Consider the following 20,660-nt stretch of genomic DNA (forward strand, 5'->3'; position numbering starts at 1 on the left):
GGGGGGGGGGGGGGGGGGGGGGGGGGGGGGGGGGGGCTTGTATTATATGAGTGTGTGTGTGTGTGTGTGTGTGTGTGTGTGTGTGAAGAAAGAGCCTTTGAGTGAATTAGTGTGCATGGGGAAAAGTGCGCGCATGTGTGTGCGACTGTGTGTAACTGTGTGCAAGTGAGCATGAGAAAGAGGTAAAAAGGAGAAATGGGAGTACGGGAGTGAGAGGGAGCAACTATGTGGGTTTAATATCTGTGTATGCAGAGCAAAGGAAGTGTGTGTGCGAAGGGGTAGCGATGCATAAGTGTGAATGCCACAGAGTTGCTGTCTGATCATCACGAGGCCAAGAGCCGGCCAGCGGAGGGGATGAGGAGAACTCCCATCAGTTCGACAGCCACTGCAGGGCTAATCTATTCTATTTGACTATAATCAAACAAATGTCTACTTTTGCAGACATGCAGAAGACATGAACACACACAATCCAGTAATATGGGACGGTCTCACAACAGGCTTTTATGTTTGACCCATGCCTCCCGGTCAATGCTTTTGTCTTAATGCCACTAGCTACCTGCATAAAAACAACACAGCTGGTAGCACTGAAAGTGGTGTGGAGCTTTTAAGGTTTCCATAAAAAGGGTCTAGTAACGAGATGGTATGTTATAACCAGATATTATTCAACATTGCTACTGGGTTTGGTCAGTCTGGACTTAGAACTGTGAGTCTCCTTAGTTTCTGGATACGGTCATATACAGTATGTTCATAGCTGGTGGGCTAACCTTAACCTCAGTGTCAGTTGCAGTTCCATAGTCACAAATCTCTGAGAGAGTCAAACATTTCCTAGGCTTTTGGTGGGTTGTCACATTTTTCAAAACCTGTACTTATTCAGGAAGAGGTTTTGTTCAGCACACATGCCACATACACCAGCACTGCTTTTTCACATGTATACATGTGCAGAAGAAAAAACGTACACCTCCAAGCCAAGCAGGTTGTACATTACGTCGAGTTTAGCGATTATCCTGCTATGTTATCTCTGCTGAAATACAAAAGACCCACCTGTAGCATGTGTTGTCAGAGCAGGGATTGTGCACCCGTACAATGATGAAGACATGTTGAAAGTGAGAGCGAATGACCTTGGGGGTGAAGGGGTGAGCGCCAGGTTCTTGGAACACGATGGTCACTATGTCGTTCCCTATGTGGCGCTTCCTCAGCAACTAGTCATTGGAAAACAACAAAGCATGAACTTTTTTTAGCTTTTGATGAATGGGGTCATGACAGAAAAAGTTTGAGAACCACTGCTTTAAGGTGTTCTGTAGTACATCTGTTTTCCAAACAGAAGGAGTTTTCCATGTCCTGATACACATACACATCTTTACCTGCTGTTTGTTGTTGGGTGTGTAAGGCAGCAGAGTCGACACATGGAACATGATCTCATAGTCCTTGTAAGTCGTGTATAGAGAGTGAGTGCCTGTGGAATCCGCTGCAGGAAAAAGCAAACAAAATGACTGCCGTCCATCTCTCTCACATGTGAATTCTGTGTGCTCAGTGTTTTATGTGCGAGATGGGATGGAGTTTCACCACAGCTCAAACAACTAGACAACAGTGAACTGTGGATCAATGTCAGCCTGGATAAGTTTACTGTCAAAACCAATGCTCAATCAACTGTTTTACCCAAGTGTCGTCCTATAAGTGGAGCCCTTTGCACTCGTTGGTGACAGTACAGTTTCCAGTACAATGTTTCTTTGTGGACAACTAGGTCATAAACCAGAAATGATAAAGCTTTTTCATTTAATCACCAAATCTTTGTTTGTTAAGCCAGATGCAATCACAGTATATCTATGTGCTTATTAGTACCACTGAGGGATTACTGTAGCGGACACGCCAGAGATAAAATGATACTTAGACAGAGTTGAAATAAAAAAGATGAAAGTGTTACAAGGACAAAGTTGGTGGGAGAAAGTTAGGTCCAGTGAAGGAAATATTTCAACAAAAGCAAGATAAAAGAGCAAAATAGAAGCACTATAGAGTGTAGTGCAGTATGAAGGAGCAAACTGGGACCTGCATTTAAGGGTCAAGCTCTTCCTTTAATTGCTGAAACTAAAGTTAAACTAACTTAAATCAACACTGCTATTAATAAAAAAGTTATGACCATGAGCTTGGCAGTAAAAGACACATTACACCTAAAGTCAACTACAATAATTGATTGCTTTAAAGGTGCATCAAGTCAAGTTAATTTTATTTGTATAGTTCAACATATTTCAAATCACAATTTGCCTCAAGGAGCTTTAGCATCACAACTGGGGCCATTAATGAATAAAAGCACAAATACTGTGTGTGTGTGTGTGTGTGTGTGTGTGTGTGTGTGTGTGAGATCTAGAAGTGTGTGTGTGTGTGTTACTTTTGGTGTCCAGCTGGGCTCGGTACTTGGTGAAGCCCTTGAGGCGAACCTTCTCCCCCAACAGTTGGAGAAACTCTTCCAGGGCGGGACCAGCCGTCTCGTTGTTGTACATCTCCTCCTCAGTGCTCTGGCCGGCTCGGCAGTACATCACCCCGACCTTCACTTGAAAACTCAGCTGTGCAACAGCACAGAAGCAGACCCAATTTTTCAATAGATCTAGACAATATACAGTTCATGGCAGGACAAAGTACTAAACGGGAACTCACAAAACACAAATTCCCTTTTTGTACAAATTCAGGCAAGCGGTTATACAGAGCTGCAAAAAAAAATCTGATTCTGTAAAATAAAACTTCATCTTGGTTTATCCTCTTACCCCTTGTTCATCCAGTTTCATCAGCTGCTCAGTGACCTTGGGTGTGTTGAGTGCCAGTCTGAGGCAGGACAGATCCAGCTCAGGGAGAATGTACTCCAGTACCTCTTTGATGGGCAGCCCGCGGGTGGTGCCGTGCTTAGAGGTGGAAGGCACTGCATCCTCCAGGATGGAACCTCGAAGAGTTGTCAGCTGAATGGACAGAGATTATAGAGAGGAGAGTGAGAAAGAGAAAGAATGCATTTCAGGAATCCTTGGTGTGCTTTGAACTTTCTCTTGACGATGTAAAATACTGATAGCAAAACCATGCCAGACCAGTCACCAGGAAAAAAAAGATACAAATCGTTCTAAAGTAACACCATTCTCTTATTGTACGGTTAAAGAAGCTGACATGACATAACACGACAATTATGAATCAAGGCCCTGGGTAAACAGAAAATGGAACAGAGGAAGAAGAAGTGGGAGGGCTTGTTCAAGCATTCTGTGTGCACAAAGTCTGCATTGTGCAGGGCTCTGAGAGTGAACTCAATTACTCTGCTATCATAAGCAGCTGGAACAGGCTGAAACTTTCTCTCCTACAACTTTGAGGCTGTGTTTACAATGGATCTGTGTTCCCCATGTTTGAAAGGTAGGATAGGGGGCGGTGGTTGTGTAGTGCTTTAGTCTAAAGTGCGGGGGTTTAATCACATGCACCTGTCCTACTTCAGTCCACAACAAACAGCCTCAGGCAGGTGCCTTCACCCTCTGTCTGGGAATGTAATATCATAAATCCCATAACCTAAACTTTAAAACCCAAAATCCCAAACCAAACACAGAAGACTGAGTGCCAACACTGAAACTAAATATGTCTATTTTTTTACTGAAACACAGAAGTTATGCTCTACCCACAGTGGTTTGAGGTTGTTGAGCACTGACAGGCCTTGGAGGCTGGAAGATGAGTGCACTTCCTAAAGTTTCTTCACACATTGCTGATATTGGGAGACAGCTGAATAGCCCGAGGGCTGGTTGCATAATAAGAGACACGGACTAAGACTGGTTTTACCTCAAGCTGATCTTCCTAGTATGTAGCAGGGATTGTAGTAACTGAGCTATACACACCTTCTATACAGATAAACAGCATACAAACCAAGCAAGCATAACTGTCAGTTAAGACAAAAATGCCAAAATATGAATGTTGTGTCTCACAGTCAACCAAAATAATTTCCTTCCCAAATTTGTGAGTGCAAAAAAAAAAATGGACTGCATCGGTAAATGCTGTGGGCAGATTCAGTCCGGAGCAGGAAGCATCGATGGGTTGCGGTGCTGAGGTTGAGGTTGGGGTGTAAGAAGGACAGGACACTATGGCTGACCTCGCTGGTTCTAAAGATGAGGCGGTAGTTATACTGCTGGCCGTGCTCCTTGTCCTCCTCCAGCTTCTCCCTGCGCAAGCTCACTGCCACTGGACCCAGCGCCTCGTCCATCCCAAAGTAGTTCCAGTGCTCTGAGGTAAAGGAAGCAGCAGAGAAGCAACATTTAAAAAACATCTGTTGGGGAATATCAAACTGCTTTAAACAACACACAGTCATATGGTAATGAGTGCATGCAATGAAAGCAGTTAAACTGATCTTACCCCTAAGGTAGAAGAACTTCCTATAGTAGTAGGCTCCCAGGTCCACATGCTCCACAATGTATTGTTTGCCCTTTTCACTGAGTGTGCTGGGGCCTTCCTTCGGGCCCTCTAGCACTGCTACTCCAGCATTTGTGCAGTGCGTGCTCACAGATGTTTCATATAAGTTTCCTTCCCCACTCAGGGTCCCTGAGCCACTGTTACCTGCTCCACCACCACCCACAAGCCCATGATAACCTACCCCGCCTGCTCCCAATCTACGCCTCCCATTGCCATCGGCACCTATCTCATTGCGGAAGCAGGGGCAACTTAGCAGCATTTCATTGCTTTGTTCATCTCCTGCGTCCAGGCCAGGACTGTCCCTCGAACTGAGCTCTTCCTGGCTTCCACTTGGGGAGCTGTAAGGCAGGCTGTGTGTGGACGAGAGGGTGGAGGTAGCCGAGGCTACAGCGGCAGCAGATGCCCCTGTGGTGGTATTTTTCCTCTTGCCTGCAATCTGCCGTAACTGAGTAACTTCGTTGAGGTCAAACAGCATGCTTTGAACATCATAGTGTGCAAAGCCTTTCTGACACACCCAGGGCTTGAGAGGGGGGCCCATGTCCTCTGTCCGGCTGTCCTCTATGTCAGACCCTGTTCTGGGGGAGTCTGATTCACCCCGCACGTTCCGAAGTATACGGAATATAGACTCATTCCCTGTCTCGGATTTAGTTCTTCTCTTAGGGGGCTTATCTCTGTCCTTGGTTTTAGGAGGCTTGCCTTCTGTGGGATCCTCCTGAAGATCAACGTTGGTCAGTTTGGGCCCAACATTTAGCATGTCCTCCAGTTTCTCTGGAGCAGGGCTCCGCTGGTCAAATTTGTCCCCTTGATAGCCCTTAAGCATTTCAAAGAAGCTCTCTCCAGATGCTCCATGCTGATCTATTGAGGAGGTGCTACCATATTCACGATGAAGAGGGGACCATTTGGCTCCCGATGTTGGACTCCAATCCTCTCCACTGTCTCCACTGCCTTCCATCTCACTGATGGTCATGTCACTGTTGCTGCGCTGACGGATGCGTCTCTGTCGTGGGTTTCTATGTGCAGGACCTCTGTAGTCTCCTGGGACTAGGTAACGGGTGTCCGGGCTGTAGTTGTTACCCTGGGCATGGGTTCGATTCTTCAAAGTATTGTGAATGTTACGCAGCATTGACGAGTCCTGAGGGCTCATTATAGAGCCTAACTTAATGTGACTTTTTGTAGCAGAGGGCACACCAGAGTTCTCAGGCTCTGTAGCGGAGTTCCACACAACCCCTGCAATGTCTTTCCTTGGGGGCCAGTCAGCCACCCGAGCCCGGACACCCATTTTAGGCACTCCTGTGCTCACAGTGGCATGGACATTATCTGTGCGGGTTGGAACAGCCCCTCCATTGACCATACGGAGGTGGCGGGTGTAAAACTCATCAGTGGCGGGAATGGAACCCCCAACGGTGCGCTCCATGGGTGGGCCCTTCAGGCTGGTCATGACACCAGTGCCAATGGCTAAAGGCACTTAGCAGGGAGGCATCGCTGCCTCTGGAATGGGATGCTGCTCCCTGACTTCATGAGCAGGTTGATTGTCTGGATCAACAAGGGAAGAGGCAGAAAAAGGGAAGGGGCAACCCCACCTCTTCAGCACTCAGGCCTGCATACTGCTTCCTCAACTGTGTCAACACTGCTGCTTGGCATTTCTCTCCAAACTCCAAACCCACTATCCTGAAAAGAAAAGAAAAAACGGTTAATACGAGAGTAGTAAGGGTCTGGAGAGCAGATAACCACAAACGGGAAAAAGAGAAATTAAATTGGGTAGCAGGTCTTCAGTTAATAAGTTGTTGAAATAAGATCCTTATTATTGGAAAACCAGATGACTTCAAACATGATTAACTTTGTTAAACTCTCCTTGATTAAGGAGAAAGCACAATGGTAGTTACAATCTTACTTCTCAAGCCAAGCACGAACATTTCTCAACTTTTTTTTAATCACTCTTAAAATTCCTCATATTCAATGCTCATAGACACCACAGCTGAGCTAAAATCCAAACGTGTTAATTTTAGGGCATCTAGGAAAAGAACTGAAAGTAAAATGATGCCTTTATTTGTTATTGTATCCCAAGAGAAGAGTAAAAATGCCTTAGTTGCCAATTTAATAAACCTGTTCAGGACTTATGTCATAACCAAGATAACACATAAGTGGGCGAGAAATTATCTGGATCTATTAATAAATTAATTATTAGCTGATTCTCTTCAGCTGGCATACCTCTAAACATCCCTCTGTCATTGACTCTTGGCTTGTGACTTGTCTAATGTCTCTTGGTGTGCCCCTTTGGTAGCCAACATTAGTGAATTGTAATGCCGTGTTTTTTGTAGCTGCACATCAAAAAGCAAAGGGGCCCTTTGAAAGTCATCTGAGAAGTGGGTGATGATCCTCTGCCTGACAAATCGGGCCAATTTGGCAGTGAGACACTGGGGGAGATTAAGGCTCCACTCTCTGTCAGCCCTGCCTGGCTGCGGCTGTGATCACATTAGCCACAAGCGATGAGTACACTGTGACGGGCCTACAGCACAGCCACCTTCACACTGCATCCCAACATCAGGGCCAACTTTATGCTAATTAAGACACATACACTTACTTATTAGAGAGAAGCCAACCGCTTTCGCTTGAAAAAAGTGAAAGAAATGGAAAGGAGTGCATAATATGTGACCAACAATGTCACAGTGAACTGAGAGATGGGTCAAATGTTCTCTAGACAATGCAGTTTGTTTGATAACATCAACATAATTTTACAAGTCAGAAAAAGAGTGCAAGTGTGAAATCTCAAGCCTTTGGAGATGATTCCGTTTTCAGAGTGCCTGGGGCAAAGCATCTTCAAAAGACAGAAGAGTGTTGTCTGACAACAAACCTCTAAACCTGTGCATAGTATACAGTAGAGAGCCCTTCTGTCCAATATCGAGCAAAACCAAGCAGCATAAGATCTTAAAAGTAAGACTAACAGGCATAATTCCTCTTCTACCTCAACAGTGTGTCGAAATGGTATTTGGTTTGCAGAAAAATTATGCTCCTCCATATTTCAACTTTTCTGAACCACAAAAATACATCAGTAGTGAACAGGGTCCTCAAACAAGAAATTCATTACAGAAGGTTTCCTATGGTGCCTAATATCCGCACAACAGTCTGATGATGAGCTGAATTCTTTGCAAAAGAATATCAAATGAAATGGACTTGGCAATTTTCAGATGAAGATTCAGCTTCACGGTTACATGATATGAAATCTTCAGCCAGAAGGAATTTAAAAAAAGATGAAAGAAAATATCGCCACTGTGATCTTTCGTCTGTCACATAAGGAAGCTTCCCAACTATACAATCCTGTAGTGAATGAACCAATTCTTTGGGGCATGGGAGTAGAGCAGATTAATGAAAACTCATTAAGTAATTAAAAAAACTCATTCATGTCCTACTAACACCCTCGTTTCTCTGACATGAATAAGAGTGAAAATAGTCAAGGAATGTAAGTTTAACTGCCCAATCCCAGAGTGCTGGGCCTCATTCCCCCATGTTGCCGAGGGTCTAAAGGGACACACAGAAGAATAGAAGGAACACACACACACACGTCCCAGAAAACAGGCCTCTAATCTCCCCACTGACGAACATGCAGACAGGCGACTGGCTTCATGGTCTTCTCAGATTAAAGTGAAGAGTGTGGCATAGGGACTGACAGAGTGGGTCTTGTGTACGTTTGTGGGACGACGAGAGACAGGTTTTTAAGTGTGAGAGACAGTCAGAAAGAAGCTAGGAGCAAACTAAGAAAAAACAAGAGACCCACAACATCCATGCAGAATTAAACTGAGTTTTCATAAGGCTGTGGGACATGTCCAGACAGCTTGAGCCTGTTGACTAAATGAGGTTAACTTCCTGTTAATTGGGGCTCTGACCTCCCATCTGGTCCATCAGGCTGATCAAGAGATGAGCAAAGCGGTGGTACAGTTGTAAAGTGTGGGCTGGTGACATCATTGCACACCTCTAAGGTGCTACAATGTGTTGTTCTGGCTGTAGGAACAAGTCTAGACACAGAGGACGGCGTTCTGACAGAGTAACATGCTACTCTAAAGACTAAGCCTGCATGTATTACAGGTGAGTCAGACAGCAGGCCTTCCAGGATCTTGTGACCAAACATACACACATACTAACAGGAATTAAAAGGTGGAAGACAGACAGCAGTCAGCAGAACAGATGTGCACAGTAGTGTGGGGTGAATCAGAAACATGAACCTCGGGTCGGGGACTTTCAATTCTGACTCACAAAAATCAGAGCAATTAAAAAGAACATGACCTGAGTCATCATCACGACACAGCATGGTTGCTAGACGTTCTCAAAGTCAGGGCCTCCTGGAGGGGAATCACGGTTGCTGAGCTGACTTGGCTAACTGATGTCTCAGAGGACAACATGCTGGAGTTGAAAGACTGTTCGTCCTGGGTAGCCATACAGAGGGGGGATGATGTTTCCCAGTAGACTGGGCAAGTGTTTCCAAAGCCACGACAAAGGAGCCGAAGGATTGCCCTACAAGCTTGTAATTACTGCGTGCTTCAATGGGGCTAAGGGGCTGTTTGGCTGACACCACTGGCTTTCAAACAGGCACCCTACCATTTAGCCCATTGGCTCTCCCTGTCTTCTAATCTTTCCATGCTCTAAGGGCTGACTGGGCTGTTGGGCAGCAGGCACAAAGGTCCCTCTGTCCTGGCTTGGGCAAGACTGGGGCCCCATTCCAACATAGTGAAGTCTTTGAAAATTGCCTGGCACGAGAACATCACTATGGCTGTATATATGAGGACTGCCAGGAAAACCAAATTAATTAGATGCAAGGGGAACTGGAGAGATAGAGATGAAGCAAACACTGCACCAGAATTTGGAAACAAGGGAAACAGAAGCATCAGAGAACTAGAAGGATACATGCCTGATAAGGACAGAAAGACTCACCGACAGAAAAATAGCGAGAAGGCTTTCAACAAAAAATGAAAATGATGTGTGTTGAGCGCGTTTGTATCAGAATCATATCGTAAAACCCTGACTCACTGCCACAACACTTAACTGACAGCTGACTGAGATTTGGGGAAATAACATGGGAAAACCTTTCTTTCTGCGGACGTTTGTATAAACTGACAGCAGCAACTAAAGACTGGCGCCAAACTGCAGTTAAACCTCAAACTCTTCCACAGTGAGCAAGCTTTCTCACAAAGCTGTGCACCGGTCAGACAGAGATTGAAGCTTCAGAAAGGAAAAATTCTGCAGTAACAATAATTCTACTGACTCCTACACAACATCATTTCCTGTCAAGGAAGGACTTTTGAGGAGTAAGGGGTAAACTGGGGTCTTGACACATCCACTGAGGTGTAGTCTAAACCATGGCTGCCCATAGGCACAACAGATGCACAGGAAGTAGCACCCCCCCCCCCCCCCCCCACCCCATTTCTGTGAGCACTGCTCTTTTTTACTCTGCCTGCTGGCTCCTCCTGTATATACATCTGGCTGAGGACCAGCCACAAACCTGCCCGTCTGATTGAGCTAACCTGAGAAACCAACACCATCAGAGAAAAACAGACAGGCCTGCTGGCAGACAAGCGATACTATCGTCATCCAGCCGCGAGCCGAGATCCTGGAATTCCACCAATTTCAGTAGAGGAAGTGATGAACGCCTGTGTGTGTGTATGTGTGTGTGTGTGTGTGTGTGTGTGTGTGTGTGTGGGGGGGGGGGGGGTAGGGCATGTTCAGGCAAACTCTTTGAGAGAAGTGGATCACTGACTGCCCAAGTGATATAATACACTTTAAAGTCTGTCATGACTTTACAACAGCCTTGTCTTCTATCTTACACTGAAAGCTTTGATCTATGAAATTACCAGCTCTGGATTATAACACAATAACACGAGAAGTGAACCAACAAATTGCTCAACTGACCACACATGCGATGCAAACGCCACGTGTAGTTGGAGCACTTCAAAAATCCGGCGGCAGTCTATCAACATTCATCATCACCATTGTTCTGTTATGTGCTGCTGCTCGGTCCTAACTCTCTGGGCCCCTTGCTATCACTGCAGCACAGTTGAGTGAGTAATGGGCATAGCTAACCACTGGCAAAGTGAATTTCACTCACAGCCTTGCACAAGAAGACAGATCTGGAGGAGCGCCAGAATATATTCATTGCCATTATCTCCAGCAGGTTGTCCTGGATCCCTCCTCTCTTTTTATCCATAAAGAACTCCACCAGGGTTTCACATTCTACGTGGGAGAGACAGCAGGATAAACAGACACTTGAAACACTTGACATAGTTAGCAATAGTAAACCCATTCCTATTTCCAATGTCATTAACCGTGTGGGCCAGGAGTTTGACAATGAAAGCCTTTGTCCAACTCCCTGAGGGCCATTTACCTCTCAAACAAAATCTAATTGCACCGCTAACAGCTTAGGTGGTCTGCCTGTCTAGAGTAAAGAAGGGTTACTACTTCTTATACTCTAATCTGTTAGTTACCCCGTCAAAACAGAAAGAGTCCACAGTCTTGAACAGGCTTGTGTGCAATTGATTTAAAGTATGTAAAGTCATCACCAAAAGCCAGCACAGAAGTTTTACAACTTTATGGTCCATAAATACATTAATCTACCGAGGCTGAGCCAGAGTTGGTTTAGTGCCTCGTATTTGACGTGGGGTTATAGATGACATGTCTTTATTGGCTGAGGCTGAGATTTAAGCTCGTCAGCTTTTCAAAGTTGTGCGTTATAAAGAGCAGCGGAGAGGAAGTAGTGCGCTGCTGCCTGAAGAGGAATGTAAAACTAATTCTAGAGGTTGCGGTTGCCGAACAGCATTTGGGAGCTAAGGTCTGCTCTAGGCTGCACTTTCCCTCTCCCTGCCCTCTTTGCCCCCCTCCAACCCTAGCACTCCATTAGAGAGACAGCGAGCTCCTGATGCACGTGGACAGGTACATGCAGCGACAAAGGCTCTCACATACACACACACATGGTAATGCAAAACCCTGAAAATAAAAACACCAAATCCTACAGAAGCTACAAGAACACAAAGCAGTCAAATTGGCTCATAAGAGTAAACACTGGAAACTCATGGGACAACAGTTATTTTTGAATAAGACAAAATCAAAATGCCTTTTGTTTCTGCTAAACATCAAAGACAGTACTTTTCTGTCCCCCGCGCAGCTCGTAAAAAAGCTTTTTCTACAGTACCTGCCTCAAACTAAGATTACCCTTTCTTGGAAATCACATGTCTGAAATGCAAGTTATGGTCTCTGGGTAGAGTCAAATCAGGGCTGCCCAGAACAAAAGAGTCTGCCCAAAAGAAACTTGTGGCGACGTTTAAATCCAATTTTCAGATACAAACTGACAATCACCACCACTGCAGAGCCTTGGTTTTGTTGAGCACCAAATTTGATCCACCAAGCAGTGTTTGCAGATGGAAAGCCAGTTGGCTGTAGCCTTCTCAACCATAATCTTTGTTCTTAATCTTTTTATAGGGTGATGAGGAAAGAATTGATATCCTACAATGTTATGTGCCTATATCTGCCATATCTTCTGTGTATTGTAAACTTTGGCATACCCGCAATTAATGAACTGAACATTGACAACTCTGTTTTACAAATAGGCTAACTTCTGGTATAGTTACAGAGTTTTCTCAGTACAACACTATAGCAGTAGTGTGTTATAGTAGCAGTAGTACTGGTGTGTGTGGCGAAATATAGTTACAGACTAGTTGTTGTCGTCATGAATTTACCTGTTCCAGCAGGTTTGTATAAATGGGTCAAACGCCTGTTGATATGTTCATTGGTCAGCAATGAACATAAGTTTTGTGTGTGTAAATGGCTGACGGAGCAGCGAGTGAATGGTAGTAAACTTTGCCGCGAGTGGTGGCATTGTGCCAAAAGCCCAAAGTCCACCCAGTCAAGTGCCACTTTGACAATACTCCCACCTGCAGGTGCTTGATACGCATGCTCACATTGTAATGAATCTGGGCAAAAAAAAAAAAGGATAAAATACCTTGATATCAGATGGCATTACTAACACAGAAGCTTAAAACAACATCTAGAGAAATGTAAAATGACAATTCCACCCTTTATGCTGCCCCACACAGAAAACATATGGACAACCATTTCCACACAGGCACAGTGCCAAACAGCGCGTACCGTTTTTGCAGCAACTCACTGCACCGTTTCCTCCAGGTTTGTGATTTATTTGGGAATGCTTCCCTGTGACATCTGAGAAAGAAAGCTTTGGATTTCTAAACTAACCCCTAGCTCTTGCAGAGTCTCTTTCACCTACTGCCTCTATTGACAACTCCCTTAAGAGACAATAAGGTGACTCCCACCTTGGCAGTCATGCATTTGAATGTAACAGCTGTAGGTTTTATTGCTATTACACTGGAATATTTCCAATTGTTACATTGTGTTAAAAACGCTGCAGTTATTTGCGTTTGACAAAATGTTGTCTTTCTCAACTGAGCAAGCAGGCCACCTAGATTAACCCCAATGCAATGGGAGCATTTCCCAGCAGTGTGCCTTGTTAAACAGGGCAGTGTGGGCTGGGGCAGAGAGGTGTTTGCGGGGGCACTCTGTTTCCTCTATTTGCCCAACAAAGGGTAGATCTGCCCCTTTTATCTTTTCCTAAACAAATACTCCCAGCTCAGCATGGCTCTGTGTCTGCTCAAATGTGTGTATGTGTTGGGATGCAGCAGTTTCCATCAGTTGAGGATTAAAATAGGATGTGAGAGTAGCAGCAGTATAATTAACAGTGTTGATGCAAGGAGGAGGGCTGAGTGAATAGTTTGTGTGTTTGCTGTCTATAATTCAGGCGCACCACGTGCCAGAAGACTAGGGGATTGGGCCCAGCCAGGGGGCCCGCCAAACACTCCCAAGCCTGCTATTACTTCATTCTCGGATCACAGGCCCACACGAGTGAAACAAATCAGAGTAAAGCCTGCGGTGCTGTTCATACATCTTATGACTCTAGCATGTTCAGATTCATTTTGACTGCTCCACTGGATCAATGTCACATAAGTGGCAGTAGCAGCAGAGATGTGGAGCTGTAGGAACGTCTAAGCGGGGGTTTAAACAAGAGTGGGTCATCACATGGAAATTATGGAGACATTATGATATTTTGATTGTGCGAAGGCTTTGTGTCAGAAATGTGATGTTTCAGTGTGTAGTGCAGTCTGCTGGCTGCTTGAGGCTGGGGCATCCAGTGGTCACACACATTGCATGCCAGAGAACCATGCTATGTGCATGTCTGTGCCCATCAGTGAGTATTGGTCACTTGCCCGGTGCCAGTCCTAGCTGGGCACAGGCCAATACAGCCATTACTCCTGGGCCCATGGTTACTAACAGTGGAAAAAAACGGAGGCCTACACAAGCATAGGAAGTGTGCATGACAAGTATTTAATGGAACACCAATAATGTGACCCAATTCAATTCAGACAGCAACCATTTTTGAGGCAGTGCTACTAAATTTTATAAGTAGGAGCACCAGCGCAACGTGCAATAGTCTATGGATTGACATTGACTATTGATTAAATATTGAATTTAAAATGAATTGATTGACTGGAATAATAACGAGGCAGCAGAGCCAAAGCTCAGTAATGTATTTTATTATTTTCTACATTTTATAATTTCTACAATTTATTATTTATGTTAATGTTAATATTCACTTATCAAAGATAAGATTTAGAAGAAGTCTACTTATTCTTAGACAGACAAGCTCTTTTAAAGCAGGGTGGATTGTAGAGGGAGCACTGAGGTTTACATGGCTCACGGGTCAGGTAGGGGTGCCCCCTTTGCAGAATTTTGTTTTGGTCCCTATGGAGTTACATGTTGATTTAAGTGGTGCTCCTAAATTGTGTTCTGGTGCTCCTATAAATTTCAGTTGGGCGCACCAGTGCTACTAGTGGAAAAAGTTAGTCTGGAGCCCTGGGGGTGCTTGGGTCCTCTTTTTGCTTGCTTGCAAGTCTGTTTTTTAAATCTTTATTACTGTATTTCAAACCGCAAAAAGTGAATGAGGTTGCATTTATGGGCATGAGTATGTGTAAGTATGGAAGTATGGGTTTGGGATGAGGACAGGGCCAGGGTGAGAGCAGTTAGGTCTTCGTGTACAACTGTGTATGAACAATAAGGTCAGTTGGCAGCTGCCCGACAGATTCTCACAGCAGAGGTGTCAATATGACAGATGCCTGTGATATTTGGAAGTCATCCACTGCCCTGTCCTCTCACATCCTCTGCCTGATTACACAGGTTGCAAACAAGCCACATCACAGAGGACTCTGCAGGAAGAATTAAGATTCGACCACACTTACCACGATAAAGTAAAGCACATTTTAACTCATCACAAACTCAGAAATAATGTAAGAGTTAAGTGCTGAGGGAGAAAATCAGAGCCTCTATGTCCGTGTAACAAAAACATTGTATCTCTTGCTAAAACACAGACACATTAACTGAGTGCTTAGATCAGATAACAGCCTGACAGGAAACAGACAGCTCTCAGGGATTTTGAACCCCACAATAGGAACTTATTCTGGTGCTAAAATTTTAAGAATGGAATACTTTGGGAATGACATATTGGTTTGTTCTTTATTTTGACAGGGCTGTCTGTACAGGTTGTGGTAAGGTGATGTTATGGAAGAGGAGCGGTTGTTTTATTAGACAGCTTCGGAAGGGTCAGGACCGCGCTAAGCAAACATGAGAAACATGAGCTTCACTGAGGCAGCAGCAGCACTGACCACAGTCTGTTTAAAAGGCCCCCAGGGAATGCCATCAAATCTATTATAAAGATGCTCTGCACATCCTTTGGAGTTCATTTTCATCAGTCAAACTGATCTATTGATCGATCAGTTTGCTGCTCGTCCAACAAATACACCTCTGCATCAATCAGAGTAAAGCACATGAACTAATTTGATTACACAGATGAATAGGGGCAGCCATAATGAAATGCAAGGATTCCCCACAGACTACTATCAGTTACAGAGGAGCACAACACTGCTCCTAAGAAACAACAGGATCCTTAGCTGAGAGAGCAGCAGTCAAAAGGAAAACATAGCCAGCCATCCTGGAAGGCCAGAGTCAAGGTGAATGCTTGATTAATATCCCCTCACATTGGCCAAATAGCTGCTGTGCTGTCACCAGATATTAATTGCGTGCCTAGTGCACAAGATGTACTGTACAATTTTGTAATTAACTATTTAATACAAGTTTGCAGGGATGAAGGCAGAAATATATGAACAGGACCTTGCCAGGTAAGCGTTTTTTTCTTGGAAGGCAGCCTAATTTCCCGACTAAGGACTCAGAGGAAAGTTCAGGTGTGCCTCAGCAACCAGCGTTATTTGTCCAAAATGGTATCTAGTTTATAAAGGCACAGTTCTGCATGTGGAGATGCTTGTTGAGGTCACAAAACTGACAACAGCGTAGTAGAGTTACACACGTAAACCTGTTCCAGTCATTGATTTTGGCACGTGTCCTGTGCATCGCCCAGTGCACCTCAAGCCCAATTATAAACAGGCAGACCCGCAGAGTAAAGGTGCCCTGCTGACTGTGCCAGAAAATCACAGTGCAAACCTGCACAGCATGCTGCTGCACTGCACTGCACTGCACTGCACTGCACTGCACTGCACTTACTGGCACACTCCAGCCAGCTCTGCTACTGTGGTTTAGCATGCTTCCGTGCCAGTTCCATGCAAGCCACATCCCATTTAAAGCAGTTGCCCAGGGTGCAGTGTTTTCAATACTTGTTTCAATTAAACAACAAAAAACACTGACTTTAAAATACAGGACAACATAAGGCATGCAAATTAGCATCTGCTTAATTAATCAGTGTTGTTTTAGTCTTAGTTCAAGGATTACACCCCTCCTCCCCCAGCTGGCACAATAACCAGGACAGAAGGAGGAAAACATGCACGTTCTGACTTGAGATCTCTGTATTTGCATCTTCCAACGTATTTTAACACCTGATTTCGGCTTCTCGGTTCTGTTAATAATGAGGCAAAAGGTAAACATCTAGGGCACAACAGCAAACCAGTATGTTTGCAAGTGAAGGTTTTCACTTAGTAGCAAACTAGCCACTGGTGGCTAACTCTTCATCAGCATTCAAAGCAGGTGAGTATCACGTAAACACAAACACAGCTCCCTAGCACTAACAGTAATGCTAACCGCTGAACTAAGCTAACTAATCAATAGTTCTGTAGAGAGATACACAGAAACTATATATTACACACTTTAACACTGGAAGAAGCAGTTAGTACACGGTCAAAATGTGGAGTCTCATTAATATACAACTTCCTTGGCTTCTACATGCATGAGTTATACAAGCACATGCCCATTTTCATATTTAAAAGACAGCTTTCAGTTTCAAATTTGTTTCTTGTGTTGCAAAGCTGTAGGCACGCAGGGTATCCAAGAATACATCAATGAAACACACAGGAAACAGGCGGCGAGAGAGGAAAGGCTAGGAAAGCAGTCGTGTTTGCTATTAGCAGGCCCTATGTGCCCTTTGCACCTGGAGCAACATGGAAAAAAGGACTATGGCCTAATTCACCAGATAGTGTTCTGTGAGGCTATACACTATAATTATTTAGACATTATTATTGAGTTATTTTTATGCTTCTTTTTTTTAAAGGCCGAGGTAATAATACAGACATACTGCATGAATAGTGAGTTTCCTACACACTTCACTCAGTGCACCTGAAACTTCAATTTTTTTTAAATTAAATCTTTTTTTAAAAAAGTCATCTGAATCTAGCAAAGGAAGCCCTTTGGTTCACAGTGGTCTCATTCTTCCCTCTCAGCTTTTCTTGGAACAAAGCAGGAACTCGCCGGGTGGAAATGGATTCCCTGGTTCCATGTGGAATTTTGGAGCAATCTAAGGAGGGATTTTTTGGGGAGTTTCAGTGCAGGAAACAAAGCACAACACAAACTAGAGTAAGAATGCTTCTTGCTTTTTCAGAGACCTTTAAACAAGAATGTTCAGAAGACAAGCTCACGCCGTGATCTGTTGTGCCAGAATTCCTATTTCACCACACATGCCCTGGTCCCTGAAAGTAATAAAAACAGTTGTAAGCATGAACAGGAATGAGGACAAGCTGAACAGACCTGTCTACGCATTGAAATCTGCTCTGAGCTCAGCCATGACCAAGCCCTCATGCATTCCTGCCTGCTTCTCGGATTTCTGTCCACAGGAGGGACAACTGCGAAACCTCTGTGGCTTTTTTGTATGTGGAATTATTTTCCACCGCTGCCCACACAGGCTCGGCATGGGGCACGGGCCAGTAACTCTGCTTGATTGTTTTGATTCTTCTCCAGGCAGAGAGTTCAGTATTCCGCTCCAGAGAGAGTGCGCAGGCCAAACAGAGGAGACAGTGTAGCAACTGGCAGACATGTTCAGACAATACAGCGCATGTCATCACGGTGTGGCAGCAGAGATAGCCTACAGCAACAGCGATCATCAGAATCACAGATTTCATTATGGAATGTTTTTTTTGGGGGGGGAGTGACAAAAGTAGTTGTTTTGTCAAACTGTCTTTATTTTTTACTTCTCCATCTTCTTCTGCACCATGTCGTACTATTTTCGGCATGCATGAGGTTTGATGGGAGCAGAAAAGGGGAATTACACAGTGTCTGATCTCTGCATGACTGTGGGTTTTGGTTTAGGGCTTAAAGTCGGAGGCAGGATGACAGAAACCAGTCACAGAGATGTTGCTTTAGTTCATGAGCGTACAAGTAACTGACCACCAAATGGGGACCCACAAGTCAGTCAGGTAAGGTCGAGAAACCACTTTTCACCTGTCCACTACTAAACTCCCCCTGCGTCAGATAGCCATACAGATTCTCCCGATTAGATAATTATAGTGTCCAAATTGCCGTGCATTTTTGCGAGGTCAAAATTCCCCAAACTTTGTGACAGGTGGGGTGAAAAGGAGGGGACTTTTCTCTTTGTCTGCACGCATTTGCTCTGTGACAGTGCCCTGAAAAGAGATTACATCATCACTATTGTAGCTTCCGAGCCCTCTGCTTTCCTCCATTGGCTGGTATACAGTGGACCATCCGATGCAGACAAAGAGAGAGCATTCCAGCAGTTTAGCAAGCAGGAAACGCAGACCCGTAGTCACACCTCATTACAATCAAACTCATCAACCCCCCTCAGTCGCCAGCGAAAAGACACTCACACGGAAAAAACACTGGGGGCCACATTATCATCAAGTCATTTGACTTCTGACAATGGGCTGACTAATATTGGTCAGACACATCACTTATGTTAAAACCAACGGAGCTTCCCTTTTTTTCTAAAAAATAGAGAGATTACAAGTTATTGCTGAAGGTTGTGTCAAAACACATGATCACACTCACTCATTCTGGTGTTTTTCATAGAATAAACAAGCATTAAGAAATCGGCCCTGTAGCTGACATTGGTCATGTTGGTACACCAGATGGTCCAGGGCCACACCTCAAGGTATGTTTGGTTTGTCGTCTATAGTCTGTCATCAGCAACAGGTGGTTACAGGTGGAAGGGGCAAAGGCTCAACAACAGCCTGTCAGGTGATACTGCGCATTTCCAAAAGGTGCTGTGAAGAAGTTTAGAAATGAAGTTACAGTAAGACATGTGACGGTAACCAAGAAGCAGCAAAGAGCTTGGTCAAAACCCACTTTAGACATTAAGATCATTAAACCAACAAAGACTAGCGCACTTTGAACTTGAGATTGAATCATAACATTAATCTTATTATTCATTAGAAAAATGTAAACAGTCGATTTCAGCATTTCATGAAGGCCACTTAGCATAATTGCAGAACCACACATTCCAGAGAGCCAAATTGTAAAGCAGCACAATGCTGCTCTTGTTGCTGTCTTTTATCGTTGCGCGAGCTATTCCCTTCGAGCCAACGCACAGGAGACAATAGAAACATAAGCTCAAGTTAGCAACAGGAAGCATCCCCCTGTGAATGTGCGGGCACGTTGGAAAAGACTCCACAGCAAATGAAGCACAATAACAATTGTTGCTGTTATGTGAGAAGTATGATGAAAAAAAGTGAAAATAGAAACACTGTCCTTTAGAAATAAACCAGGGGGAGGATTATTTATGCTGGTAAGAAAGATGAGAAGCAATGGCTTTTTTCCCCTAAAGGATCATGTTTAGAGTTTGCAAATAGATGCATTTTGATGAGAGCGGCACAAAAAAACCCTCATCTTTGGACTTATCTTGTCAACCAGCTGTTATTCGTATAGGCTTCATGCTGCCATGGCTGCAAACTAGTCTGCCTAAATGAGATGTTTCAAGGCCCACGCAGTAATGCCTTTATTTTCTGGTATTTTTGTCAGCAGCATAAAACACAGATTTGTTGGCCCACTGGCAGATTAAAACAGGGCAAGCATACTTCTCCCAGTAGCAATATGAAGCTGTATAGATTAATTCTCTATAAGAAATCCCATCAGAAAAAGCAAGATGCAGTCTGGTGTGAATAATAGCTACAATTTAGAACAAGCTAACGGGACAAAGCCGAGATTAGACTCACTAGTAAAAAATGGCAGTGCCGCTGTATGATCAGTCATGCCCACCGCAGGTCAGCTAAGCCTATCAAGAATGCTAAAAATCCTTGATCCTTGCCCAAAGCCATACACCAAAGCTTCCTTTTTTCACCTGACTCATGCGAAGTTATCCCACTCCAACAAGCACAATACAACACAGTAACAAGTACAGGGGGAGCCCACTGGTTTTCAATTTCTTACCTGCATAACTGCTTTGTTACAGCTTATATTTTGTAAATATGCTAATTTTGGACACAATGCTGCATACAGTGGATTTGAACTCTGGCTGAAGGCTGGCACCGTTTCCTGTTTGTTACTATCTAAACAGTCCACTGTTTGCCTTGTTGCCATGCATTGACAGATCTTTCCTATTATATCATGTTGCCACCACTGTAATGATCTGTATTCTCTCTAGCTATTCCAAAACACTTGCTATGTGCCCACAGTGGACCAAAAAAGGGCTGGTTTTGTGTAGCCTGTATTGTACACATTAAGCATAACTAAATCAGCAAAAGGAGGGTCTGGCATATTGATCAGACTGAACTCTGTAGACATTCACCATGCAGTCAGCTGCTCAAGAAGATGATGAACCAGGCAAGGCTGTAAACAAATCAGAGATCTGGGGGCCATGCAGCTGTGGTGAGAAGGAAATCACCTCTATGAAATCCCTCCTCGTGTGGCAGCAACCCCGGGGTACATCATGCTGAAAAATAGAGATTTTCGGGTGGTGACAGTTACAA

The 20,660-nt window shown here is 44.3% G+C and overlaps 1 protein-coding gene across 4 annotated transcripts in view; it reads right to left on the reverse strand.

The window, feature by feature from the left end:
* LOC123978449 (signal-induced proliferation-associated 1-like protein 1) overlaps positions 1 to 20,660 on the reverse strand; it is a 35,168-nt gene that overhangs the window by 13,881 nt on the left and 627 nt on the right. For all 4 annotated transcript variants that reach the window (XR_006826961.1, XM_046061668.1, XM_046061666.1 and 1 more), the window contains exons 2-7: positions 4,363 to 6,087; positions 4,103 to 4,233; positions 2,757 to 2,945; positions 2,384 to 2,558; positions 1,362 to 1,465; positions 1,042 to 1,199 (exon numbers count right to left, since the gene is read on the reverse strand). Coding sequence is in view for 3 of the 4 variants with exons in the window: in XM_046061668.1 (XP_045917624.1) it covers positions 1,042 to 1,199; positions 1,362 to 1,465; positions 2,384 to 2,558; positions 2,757 to 2,945; positions 4,103 to 4,233; positions 4,363 to 5,857 (2,252 nt within the window). In the remaining variant the exon portion in view is untranslated. The remainder of the gene's footprint in view (positions 1 to 1,041; positions 1,200 to 1,361; positions 1,466 to 2,383; positions 2,559 to 2,756; positions 2,946 to 4,102; positions 4,234 to 4,362; positions 6,088 to 20,660) is intronic.

This window comes from Micropterus dolomieu, linkage group LG11 (genome assembly GCF_021292245.1).
Source record: "Micropterus dolomieu isolate WLL.071019.BEF.003 ecotype Adirondacks linkage group LG11, ASM2129224v1, whole genome shotgun sequence".
Taxonomy (NCBI): domain Eukaryota; kingdom Metazoa; phylum Chordata; class Actinopteri; order Centrarchiformes; family Centrarchidae; genus Micropterus; species Micropterus dolomieu.